Raw genomic sequence first — 12,649 nt, 5'->3', positions numbered from 1 at the left:
GGTTTACTGTTTTCAGGTCTGGGAAAGTTAACCAGAGTGTAAAGCTAAATATAAGGTGAAACAGGTCTTTAAGCATAGGAGTTAACATGTTGCAAGGGACCATTCATAATGACGGTAATAAGAAGCAGCCTGTTCCAGTGCTTTTTTAAACATGGGTGGGAATTATATTTGAATTCCTTTCATTTCTAGGAGAAACTTTTAAATGAGCGTGATTAGGACATGAAAACAGGTTATTTCAAAATAGTTAATCTCTCAAAGGAGAGAAAGATTGTTTATTGTGCAGTAATATACAGAAAGAATATGTAGGAAGAATGGGGAGAGTATCAAAAGACAGGTGCCAACAGCATTTCCAGTCTTTAGGTTTCTCAGCAGTGGTTCCTGAGATTTATATTTGTGATCTCCACTATTCTAGATCCATCAATTAGGATAAGTACTGTAACCTGATTTACACCTAAAATAGAGATGAGCACTGAAATGTAAATGTGGAATGCTGTGAAAATTTAAAAAAAAGATTCCCCCCAAAAAGGGAGAATATGGTGATTCATCATTAAATATTTATCGTTTGTGTTTCTTCTGTGTTAATTGAAAAGGGGTTTGTATTAATAAAAAGTTTAGTGAAATCTAGCTAAAAATTGATTACAGATGATGGGAAGCACATTACTATTCCATTCTTGTCCCTCACTTCTGAAACATACCACCAGTGTGAGGATGTAAGCATCCATCAGGGAGTTCTTTACTCTGGTCTTGGTCCCTGATTGGCATTTGGCTTCCCTCTCTGGCTATGTGTTTGAGGCAGAAACAGGAGTTGGACTGATGGAAGGAGGGGGTGGGCTGGCACTATAGAAGTGTGCAGCTCTCACTGGCAGGATGAGAGAAGTGAGGAGCAGAGGAGAGGGAGGAAATCAGAGCGGACAAAGAAGCAGAAGAAAGACCGTTAATCTGCATTCCCATGTGCTTTTGCTATGGTCATCCTTCTCCCTCTCCTACTTCCTCTGTCCTACTGTCTTCCTTTGTGTGCTGCACCTCTGCTTCATCTTGTTTTCATTTACACCCTGACTTCTTTGTGGGTCTGGCCTTTTATTATGTGTTTGCAAAACAACCAGCACCATGGGGCACTGATCCTGATTGGGGCCTCTGCAACTTATTACAATATGTAATAATAGATAGGAAAAAAAAGCAGAAGGGGAAATTCCAAATCTCCCTCTAGGATGATGAAACTCTCCAGAGACCACCGGTCTGACCCAGGACAGATCCTTGCCTCCTGTGCCCTCCCTCACTTTGTATTTAACCTGGAATGTACCCACCTTAGCCCTCTCAGCACCCAGCTTCCACCAGACCTAGCCCCTCCTTTCATCCATCCCGGTGGCCAGCCCAGTGATGTCCATACATAACCCCAATGCAACCACCTTAACTAAACGTAATCCCCCATGCATCTACCTCCCCTACACATAACTCCCCCCCCACACACACACATAGCTGGGCACCCAGCTCCCCTACACATAACCCCCCCCCATAGATACCCCCCCAGTTCTCCGCACCTAACCCCCCCAACCCCCACGACACCCAGCTCCCCCACACCTAACCCCGCCCCACGGCACCCAGCTCCCCCACCGCCCAGCTCTCGCACCCGATTCACTTTTCTCACCCCAGCGCTCCCACCGGTGTTTCCCTTTAACGCGCGCTCCCGCCAGACCCCTCCACCCCCGCGCCCGCTCGCTTGTCATTTTCTCCTCCCCCTCTGAGAACGTGCGCGCGGGCCCGCTCCTCCCCCGACCCGCGAGCTCCGGGCTCATTGGCTGTCGGGTGCGCGCGCGCGGCGGGGTCGGGTGCGCGCGGCGGCAGCTTCACTTCTCTTCGGGCAGCGGCGGCGGCGGCAGCAGGAGCCGAGGGGGCAGCACGTAGCCCCCACCCCTCGCCTGGCCCGAGCCGGGCCGCCCAGCGCCCGCAGCCTGAGCCGGCACCAGCCCTAGCCCTGCGCCCGCAGGTAACGACTTCCCCCTCCCTATTCCCCCCCGGCACCGCCTGCCCCCATCCCCCTGCTGTCTCTGCCCCCCCCCAGCCCTGCCTGCCCCCCCCGCCTCATTCCTCTACCCCCCCCTCCCCCAGCACTGCCTGCTGCCCCATCCCTCTCCCGCCGCACCCCACCCAGGGCATCGCCTGTTCCCTTGTACCCTCCTGCCCCCACACCCATCCCTTTTATCCCCAGCAATACCTGCCCCCATCACCTTACACCCCCCACATCCAGCTGCCCCCAGCACTGTCTGCCCCTCCAGCACAAAGCTCTGCCCCCCCCAACCCCCTGTCCCATTCCTCTACTCTTCTGGCACTGCCTGCCACCCCCACATCCCTCTGCCCCCCCCACTCCATTCCTCTACTTCTCTGGCACTGCCTGCCCCCCAACCTCCTCCTGCCCCCTGCCCAGTTCCCCTACCACCACCACCACCTCCCTCCTAGCCCATCTCTCTACCTCCCCAACTCCACTGCTACCCAGCACAACTTGTCCCCCTCCTCCCTTGGGCTCCCCACCCCATCCCCTTTCTATAGCCCCATCCATCCTTATGTCCTTGCCACCTCTCCTCAGCCCATCTCTCTGCCCCATCCATCCATCCCCAGGTCCCCCAACCATAGCCGCACAGATCCCTACATCCTCCCTGCCCTCTCTCTGTTCTCCCACCCTTACCATATCTCCTGCCCCATCTATCTGTCCATGCCTGTGTTCCCTAGCCAACTCTGTCTATGCATCTCCACGTCCTCTGCCCCAGCTGTATCCATCCCACAGTTCCCCAAACCCCTCATGTCCCCTCTATCACTCCTACCCCATCCACCTGCCCTCTGACATCCCACCACATCTCACTGCAATAGCTCCATCTACCCCCCTGTCACCCTCTTCCCCACCATGTCCCGCTGACCTAACTCCATCAATTCCCCTTTTCCACCCACTCCTCCTGCCTCTGTTCCTCTCCCAGGGTCCTAGAAATGCCTCCTCTCCAAATCTTTCTACAATAACACCTGCATCCTCCAGCAATACCTCCTTCACTGTCCCCTACGATACTCCCACACACAGGCAAAGGCCACTTTCTTTTGCCCCTCTTATCATCCCTATATCTCTACCAATACTTCTGTATCTTTTGCTCTCCTCTCCATTGCCCTTCTATCCCCTAGAAATACCCTTCTCTCTCCTTAGTACCTTGTTCTTAAACTCCCCTTATCCTCTCTTTGCACTCATGCACAAACACATAGAGGGGTCAAATAATTCCTTCCCACATTATCCCCTTATCTCCCAGTTCTCACTATTATAACCCCTTGCCCCCAAGGAGTGGGATGGGGAGGACCCCCCCCCTCTAGAAATACATAAGGATGGGAATTGGCAAACACAAGTAAGGAATTCTACCCTATGCAACAGCCCCCTCTTCAGCAGAGAGGGATCTAAACCACCCCACTGCATGATGACAGGAGTAAATTAATCCCTTAGCTCTTTTTGCCCAACCCCCCATCTCTTCCTCATATGACCCCTATGCCTTCCTTACAAAGTCTTCTTCTATCATCCACTGTCACCTCTTTCTCACCCCTAATCCTTTTTCCTTCCAGCCTCTCTTTCCGCCTTCTCCCTACCCCTTTCCTCCTCCACATAAAGTATCTGGAAAGTGCAGGATAAATGTCATTTTGAAAAGTGCCCGTTTCAGTCTCCTGCTATCTTCTAGTACTGCATAATTATTGCACATTGTGTCTCTATGACATGTGCCTCCCCCTCCCCCTCCAGGCAGCAGGAAAATAGGCGAGGAGGGTGGGTGTGCGCGCGTGTGTTTCAGTCTAGAGCTGCTGCTGCAGCAGCTTTTTATTTCTTTCTGGGTCCCTCTCTCAATCATAGACACTGGCCTGGTTGGCTAGAAATTGGACTCCTCCTGTTTTCTCTCCTGCAATGTTCTGATCTTTTCGCCCTTTATGATTTCTAATGAAGATCAAGTGAGGTGTCTGCTCCTGCTGCTGCTTTTCATGGACCCAGCAGAAAAGTTCAATTTATCTTTGCTTATAGGAATTAAGGTAGCTTTAGAAAGACTTCATTACTGGCTCTGCTGCCCTCAGGACCTATCTGCACATTGCCAGGATCTCTGTCCCTAGCTGCTACTGTTGGTTTGTTTGTGGGTGGGGGGGTGGGGAAGCATGGGATAAATGGAAGAAGTAGGTTCTCTTGAACATGTTTGACTTAAAATTTATAGAAGAGGTTTGATACAATGATCTCCGAAGAATCATGGTGTGTTCAGGGAAATACTTTTAATCCCCCTTCTGTGCCCTCCATCCAGTTCTCTCAGCACAAGGGCAGCAGAGGGTTTAAATTTTGAATGTGACATAATTTAGCAGTCCAGAGAATTGGACACAGTCTCTTTCTTTTCTCTTTGCACTGAGACGAGACTTGGGGATATTTGGCTTCAAGAAATATTTTGTGTGTGTGTTTGTGTAATTGCACTGAAATGTTTTCCCACAGTGTCATTCCCCTGTTGATTTTTCCACTCTCTTATTGTTCGTTTTTCTTATTTTGGCCACATATTTGAAGGTCTGACTTCACAGACCCTTTTAAATATTCTTTTATCGAGGTTAAATTTAGCTTTCAATCCTTAAATAAAATATAACTTGATTTTTATTTAAATGAAATAAAAGGGAGAGCATAGAAAATATTTGCCTCTGAGAGTGAAATAAGAAAATAGCCAGACATCAAATGACAGATTTAAACATTTTTGTGTTGTAAAAGCTGGCATTACTTGTTACAATAATTATACATTATGGGCTACTGTTTCTGCGTATATGTGTCGGGTAGTAACCTGAACTCATGAAGTGAGTGCAGTAGTTCTTGGATAATAGTAATATTTATAGCAGAATCTTCCACAGCAGACCTTCTGTGGACATAAGCTTCATTAAAAGATGTTGCTGATTTTTTTTTTTTCCCCCCCAACAGTTTAAAGTATACATATGTTGTGTGGATAATCCTCTCATTCTAAAATTAAATGTTAATGGAAGATCAATATCCAAACTTGCAGAGCAAATAAAGAATATCTCAAGTGTTTTAAGGCAATATAAGATTTTTACCTCTAAATAGAAACAGAAAATATAACTATATGTAGCTGCAAAGTTAAAATTTAATAGTTGTATGCAGTGTAGTTGTAGCAATATTGGTCCCAGGATATTGGAGAGACAAGGTGGGTGAGCTAATTTTTTAGCTTGTTTCTCACCAGCAGAAGTTGGTCCAATAAAAGATATCACTTTGCCCACCTTGTCTCATTTAATAATTGTAACTCAATCTTGAAACTATCAGTATATATAGTAGCTTGTGTTTATTAACTTAAAGCTTTATTTTTCTCCCTTAAGATTTGACAGCTGGGATGTAGATACCTAAAGATTAATCTGTGTAAAATGTGAAATATGGAAAAGGCAGTGTTATGTCTCTGCTGTGGGAAAAATTTAAGAAATAAAAATTGTTTACTGTTAACTATAGAAGTCAAATAATGCATCATTTTGCATTCTTAAATGCACTAACTCTGTACAATATAATCATTTTCATAATAATAAAAAAAGCTCATACTGATTAAGGCTAATCTATTCTAGCTGCCATCATCAATAACTGTGGTTCTCTTTAAGAACTCTGAACCCCACCCCTCCAAACCTCACTGCTTTGATAAACAGGCATATAAATTAAGCAAAGGGACTTAATTCATATGAAAGTGATTAGGATTTATTCACATGAATAATCATTTGCAGTATCGGGCCCCCATTGGAGGCCATTATTTAAGCAAAGTATATAATATTTTTGATAAATTTTAAGATTTTGGTAATGCTCCTAACTGCAGAAAATTTTTCTTTTCAGTAGGCAACTATCACAATTTTTGGTTCTTTGTTTGCTTTTTTTTCTTTCTTCCAACGCCACCTCAGTGTCACTGAAGTTTTTTCTTCTTTCCACTGCCCTCTTTCCGTGTATGTATTGGGAATACTGTCTGGGTAGAAGATTTCCATCCTAATGTTCAGTTACAAACTATTAATAACTTTTAGTGGGTTATATAAGCAAATTATCGCACATTTTACATTATATTTTTTAGAGCAGGGGTTCTCAAACTTCATTGCAGTGCAGCCCCCTTCTGACAACAGATTACTACACAAATTACTGGACGGGGGACCAAAGCCTGAGCCTGCCGGAGCTCCACTGCCCTGGTGGTGGGGGCAAAGTTTGAGGGCTTCAGCCACAGGCGTGGCGAGGGGGCCTGTAACCTGAGCCCTGCCACTCAAGGCTAAAGCCCTCAGGTTTCGGCTCTGGGCGGTGAGGCACAGGCTTCGGCTTTGGCCCTAGCAAGTCTAATGCCAACTCTTGTGACCCCTTTAAAATGGGTTGGAGCCACTTTGGGGTCCTGACCCACAGTTTGAGAGCTGCTGTTTTAGAGTCAGAGTCTGGAATCCTGGTTTAGGCTCTTGAGAGAATATTGCAGCATATTATAATTGAGATGTACAGTTTTCTGTAACTGGTGTTCTGCATATGGTTTCTGTATATGGCTAAAAGGATAAATGAGACACAGTTCTCAGACTAAAACAATATTGAACATAAACCTCATTGTGCACTGCAGGTCAGATTCTGATGTTAATTACATCTGTACAATTCCACTGAGTTCATGTAGGTTGCACAGATGTAACTGAGCAAAAGTTGGCCCTATGTGCTATTAAAGTTCTTTTAATAAAATATCACAAAGAGAACATAGTGGTGTCACTGAGGTAAAGAAGGGCCTTCTAGTATTGCTTCAGGTTTCTAATAGATTCAGTCAGCAATCGTTGCCACCGCATCTGGCAATCTTAGATCTAACCCCCAAGAAAAAGCCTTATTTACAACAGTTAGAGAAGTCATAATATTAATTACAACCATTTTAATTTAAACAGTCTATAGTTGAAGAAATGCAATGATTAAAGTGAAGGAAGAAAAGAATATAGCTAAATATTACAAGTGTGAGAACTAGGCATATAAAATATACTGAGATAATAAAGGTTTCAGAGTAACAGCCATGTTAGTCTGTATTCGCAAAAAGAAAAGGAGTACTTGTGGCACCTTAGAGACTAACCAATTTATTTGAGCATGAGCATGAGCTTTCGTGAGCTACAGCTCACTTCATCGCTGTAGCTCACGAAAGCTCATGCTCAAATAAATTGGCTAGTCTCTAAGGTGCCACAAGTACTCCTTTTCTTTTTGAGATAATAAAGTTAGACTTCTCGGTGACTAGTGTTCATTGACAGCTTTGTCGTCTGATGTCCTCTGATCACAAACAGGCTTCAGCAGTACAGATTTCCTTGTGTTTCCCCACCAATGTGCTTACTCCCTGGTGTGGGAGTATCATCTCTAGCTATGAAAGATAGGTTAGGCTTAAAAGGACATAGAAATGGAACTTTCTCTGTCAAGTGTGCCAACCAAAATGTGAATTCTATGAAGTGGAAACCCATCCACTGGGAGTTGGTTAGCCTAGACTTTTTACCTGTGGGCTAATGAATAGTCTTAAAATAGTAATGACTGCCTGTTACTAACAAAAGGGGCCTGATTTGAACCTGTGTCCTAGAGGTGAAAAGCGCTTCATCCCATCACCAATCCCTTGAGCTATCCACTCCATTAACCCTGGATTGATTGTCTTATTCATTTGGTTTTGTTTTCCACTTAACATTTATTCTGGGTATCTCCCTTTAGATATTTTTTATATATGTAAAAGGGTTTTTCATATTTTGTTGTATACTTTGTAGTTGATGTAAAATGACTATCCTTTGAGTTACTGTATAGACGTTTGTGGCTAGATTCTTCAATACTGCAGACTAAAATACTGCAATATAAAGAGTACAGTATTATGCAAGTAATTTCTTCACCCTGTATATCTCTAGTTAAAAAAAAAAAAAAAGCATAGTATTGTTACTAAAGTTATCAGACATTTTAAGAAAAGACTCCTTACTCGTCTTTGTGTTTTTTAGCCCAGAGTCTAAAATGTCCACTGAAGGGCAAAGAGTTGATGATAGCCCAAGCACTAGTGGAGGAAGCTCTGATGGAGATCAACGTGAGGGTGTTCAGCAAGAGCAAGAAAGGGAGCAGGTTCAACCCAAGAAAAAGGAGGGCAAGATCTCCAGCAAAACAGCTGCTAAACTATCAACTAGTGCTAAAAGGTATCCTGCTCTTTGTAGCTTTTTTTTTTTTTGGATGGGCATCAGCCTAATTTATTTTCTTAATGTTATTACAATATGATTGAATTTGTACATTAGTTCTTTGATTGGGGTTGCAATGTGACCTGTATGCTGCTGCTACTTTAAAAAAAAAATAAAAAATTATTTTTTGACAGACTGGTTTGTTTTCACATGGGTTTAATATTAGCTTGCATGATAGAAACTGACACTGTTTTATTCTTAGTATAACTTGGACAGTTTTTTGTATTCTTATGAAGTGTGTGTGTGTGTGTGTGAGAGAGAGAGAAACTTGTCAGTGTAACTTAGAGTTAATTAACCATAAACATTTCAGACAAGTCAGTAATTCAGCGTGCTAGGAGAGTACTGTAATACCTGTCACTACAAAGTACTGCATTTTCTTGTCCCAGATGGTCAAGTCAGAAACGATGAACAAATGTTTTCGTTTCATTACATTAAACTGTGGTATGTCTTAATTCTGTTTTTGTTTTTTTTTCCCATTCCTGAGAGGAATAGTAGATTTGGAGAATAGCTATTTAAGTGACCCCACTCTGTCACATCAGTCACTGTATCATTGGCATGCATGGATTGTGCAAAGGAAGCCTGCATTAAGTGTAGCCCTGTCACATCAGCATTACTTCAGGCAGTAATGTTCAAAACCTATCAAAGGGAACCCAAATACAAAACAATTTTAAGAGTTTTTATATAGAACCCAAATGTGCAGACCTAACTCATGCAGAACTCTGAGCCTGATTCTTCACTAATTTACACCAGTCTAAATTAGGAGTTACTGTTGTAAAACCAGTATAAAGGAGAGGAGAATCAGGCCCCCATTGTGTTCATTTGGTGTTTCTTGTAAATATGGTGTGTAAATATTCATAGGCTGCAAATACTAGTGTGTGTACATTTTAATTCATACATTTTTACTTTACCTTGACTTGATAGTATATAATTTATTTGTACCAGCCTCACAGATCTAAACCTCCCTACGTATCCACTCTGGTATCTTCATGAGTCACTCTCCATCCTGCCAGTGATGCCAGTATTGATCACTCATTTTGTCCACTTCCCTGTGTATCTTCAGGCTTTCATTTTATTCAAGGATAATCTTCCTTTATGTAGTCTGTGGCGCCAATGCCCACTTCCCTCCCCGCCTTTCAAATCTTTCCTCAAGGTCCGCTTCTACCTTGATGCTTACAGAAGATTATCTAGCCATTATCAGTTGGCAGAGGATCAGTGGGGATTACTAATATCTAACTTTTTTTATATTTTATAACTAAAGGGAGAAGAACGACTGTCAATAACTTAGAACTATCAAATTGTGCAAATACCTGATCTTTGTAGTTGCTACTGCTTCTAACCTTGCCTATGCTCACATATCATCTCCTATTGTTACATCAACTTGTTGTGTCTTGTAGCCACTTTAGAATAGGGTCTGCATATTCCTGTGTTTGTACAGTGCCCAGCACAATGATACCATGATTCCGACTGGGGCCTGTGGACACTACTGTATTAAAAAATTAATGATAGGTCAGAAGTTCGGCTATTATTCTTAGTTTTGTGTCTTCAGAGCTTAGAGCTCTTATTAACATGCATTTAGCAGTGATAAAATTACTTAAACCTTTTAAAGTTTAATCATATCTGCTTGTGGTTTCTGCTGAAACTAATTATTCCAATTGCAGACAGATATGTTTGCCAATCAGACTGTAAAACAGCAGTTTTACATGTATAGTAATAAAAAAAAAATTATGAATCTGAAAGTTGAAATGTTTTCCAAGAACTATGTTTCTTAAAATTGTTTGGATATGTTTAAATAAATGTATAGTTTAATAATTCTGTCAAGTAGTAAGAGACTTATTTAGATGTTAGTCTTATCAACATTGGTAACTGCAGAGTCACTTCAGTTAAAGTTGTTTCTACTTTCTTATACAAACCCCATTTTCAGGGGCTTGTAACTCCACTTATGAATTATTTAGGCTGAAAATTTAATATACAAGTTCTTAGCTTGATAAGGTGGCTGTTTGAAACATATGTGAAAATCAGTTGGAATGTTTTAAGAATATGGGGAAGAAAGTAAACTCCTATAGGGTTCTGTTGCCTTTTTATTTACCGCTTGGAATAAAAATAAAATTTTAAAGGTACTTACCTCTCAATATGAGATTTTAAGACAAAAACCTTAGAGCAGTGGTTTTCAAACTTTTTTTTCTGGGGACCCAGTTGAAGAAAATCAGTGGTGCCCGCAGCCAACGAAGCTGGGGATGAGGGGCTTGGCGTGTGGGAGGGGCTCGGGTGGGGAAGAGGGTTGGGATGTGGCTGTGAGGGCTGCGTAATGAGGGTTCAGGGTGTGGGAGGGGGCTCTGGGCTGGGGCAGTGGGTTGGGGTGCAGGAGGGGGTCAGGGCTCTGGGCTTGGGGTGCAGGCTCTAGGGTGGGGCTGGGGATGAGGGGTTTGGGGTGCAGGAGAGGCTCTGGGTTTGGGGGGTCTCAGGGCTGGGGCATGGGGTTGCGGTGCAGGAGGGGGTTGGGTGTGGGAGGGGGTCAGGGCTCTGGGGTGGGGATGCAGGCTTCAGGATGGGGCCAGGGATGAGGAGTCTGGGGTGCAGGAGGGGCTCTGAGTTTTGGGGGGGGGTCTCAGGGCAGTGGCAGGGGATTGGAGTGCAGGGTTGGGGTGCTGACTTACCTCTGGTGGCTCCCGGTCAGCGGTGGTGCCGGGATGCAGAGGCAGGCTTCCCACCTGTCCTCGCACCATGGACTGCTGTACCCCAGAAGCAGCCAGCAGCAGGTCCGGCTCCTAGGCAGAGGCATGCAAGCAGCTCATGCCTGCAGGCATCCCCCGCCCCGAGCTCTCATTGGCTGGGAACCGGCCAATGGGTGTGCGGAGCCAATGTTTTGGGTGGGGCAGCACATGGAGCCCTGTGGCCCCACTGCTGCCCGCTTCCAGGGCACAGCTCAGTGTTGGAACAGGTATACGCTAGCCTGCGTTAGCTGGGCAGCACCGCCAACGGTACTTTTAATGCCCCGGTCGACAGTGCTGACCAGAGATGCTAGAGTCCCTGCATGCTGAGCAAGGTGACCCAGTGCCTTACATGCTGCGACCCAGTACTGGGTCGCGACCCGAACTTTGAAAAACACTGCCTTACAGTGTGTTTTTGTAAACACAACTTAATAGGATTACTTGCAGGATTAGAGGTATAGCAGTTCACTTGAAATGTTCACCTCTTCAAAAATAATAGTGAGTTTTACCAGTTGATTATGAAGAAAGACTGCACAAATATTTTGCGGAAACCAATTTCTGCTCTGTTACATACATGTGACCCCACTGAATCCAGTTATTACTCCAAAATCCCAATAATGTTTGCATAATGGAGGACAGAATTTCATCCAGTAACTGTTTTTAATAACTCTAAAATAATTCAGGAATCAACACAATTGAAATTAGTAGAATAATTTAAAGCATCCAGCTTTTACATGCATTATAGTTATTAGACAGCACTGGAAAACTAATACAACCTTGGAGTTTAGTCTTATTCCAAGTGCTAAATTATAGTCTACAGACTGCAGGCTTCATTCTGATCTGTTTGGAAGCCATGCATTGTCACACCCTTGAAAAATCTGTTCATGCACGTGGAAGTGTAGTAGCAATCTTATTTTAGATACATTATCCTGAGTAATTACCCTGTGTATCTCAGATTAGAATTAAAATCTAAAGAATTGTAATACAAATTTTCTTGCGGTTATAAATTTGACTCTAAAATTTTACTTATTTCACTTATAAAGGTCACTTCAGCAATATTAGTTTTATATAAATCAATAGAAGGAAATGTTCAGTTAAGTGTGAAATGTGCTCCAAGGTGTTCTATAATATATATACTCTGTAGGGTGCTATCTCAGCAATTTAATGCTCCCTAAAATGGCTTGATTTTGAGGGAAGTGTGAGGCATTTTGTGCTTCCCTGTATTCCTGAGTTTTGTAGTTTTGTGTAGCATTATCAATGTTCTTTTAATTTAGTTTTTGGTGGTTAATTTAATTGCAAATGTTGCAGTCATAGGATGCTCATCTTACTTCGATGAGTTTTCTTCTGTCAGCATTTTGTGTTGACTTGTATTCTTGTTTTTCCTTCTTTCTCTCTTCACCCCGATTTAGTGGGTTTCTTTGTGTGGTTCCAGTAGAAGAGTGATAAGTTAGGGATATATGGGTCAGCTGATAAGGCATCTAAGATGTTCAGAAACCATAGCTATTAGTGTGATAGAAGTACCTGGATAGAACAGAATTTTATTTCAAGTAGCCTTTTGTCTCCTTAGACCGCATGTTAACCAGTAACTAAGGCCTGATTTTGTTTAAAAAAAATAGGCTTTCTGCTTTTCGCATCAGTGGAAGTACTGATTTAGATGGCATCAAAAAGGCAGAATGCTATTGCGACCTTTCATATTGCAGTGTCCCTCAATGTGAATACTTCTAGAGTTAGTT

At 43.3% G+C, this 12,649-nt stretch overlaps 1 protein-coding gene across 2 annotated transcripts in view; it reads left to right on the top strand.

Annotated features, from left to right (window-relative positions):
* The first annotated feature begins 1,834 nt into the window (after window positions 1-1,834).
* The window catches only part of LOC141983015 (ubiquitin-conjugating enzyme E2 E2), a 328,802-nt gene continuing 317,987 nt past the window's right edge, over window positions 1,835-12,649 (top strand). For both annotated transcript variants that reach the window (XM_074945661.1, XM_074945660.1), the window contains exons 1-2: window positions 1,835-1,984; window positions 7,981-8,169. In XM_074945661.1, coding sequence (XP_074801762.1) covers window positions 7,994-8,169 — 176 coding nt within the window. In that variant the 5' untranslated portion in view covers window positions 1,835-1,984; window positions 7,981-7,993. The remainder of the gene's footprint in view (window positions 1,985-7,980; window positions 8,170-12,649) is intronic.

This window comes from Natator depressus, chromosome 2 (genome assembly GCF_965152275.1).
Source record: "Natator depressus isolate rNatDep1 chromosome 2, rNatDep2.hap1, whole genome shotgun sequence".
NCBI lineage: Eukaryota > Metazoa > Chordata > Testudines > Cheloniidae > Natator > Natator depressus.
This window is presented reverse-complemented; position numbering and strand designations above follow the sequence as displayed.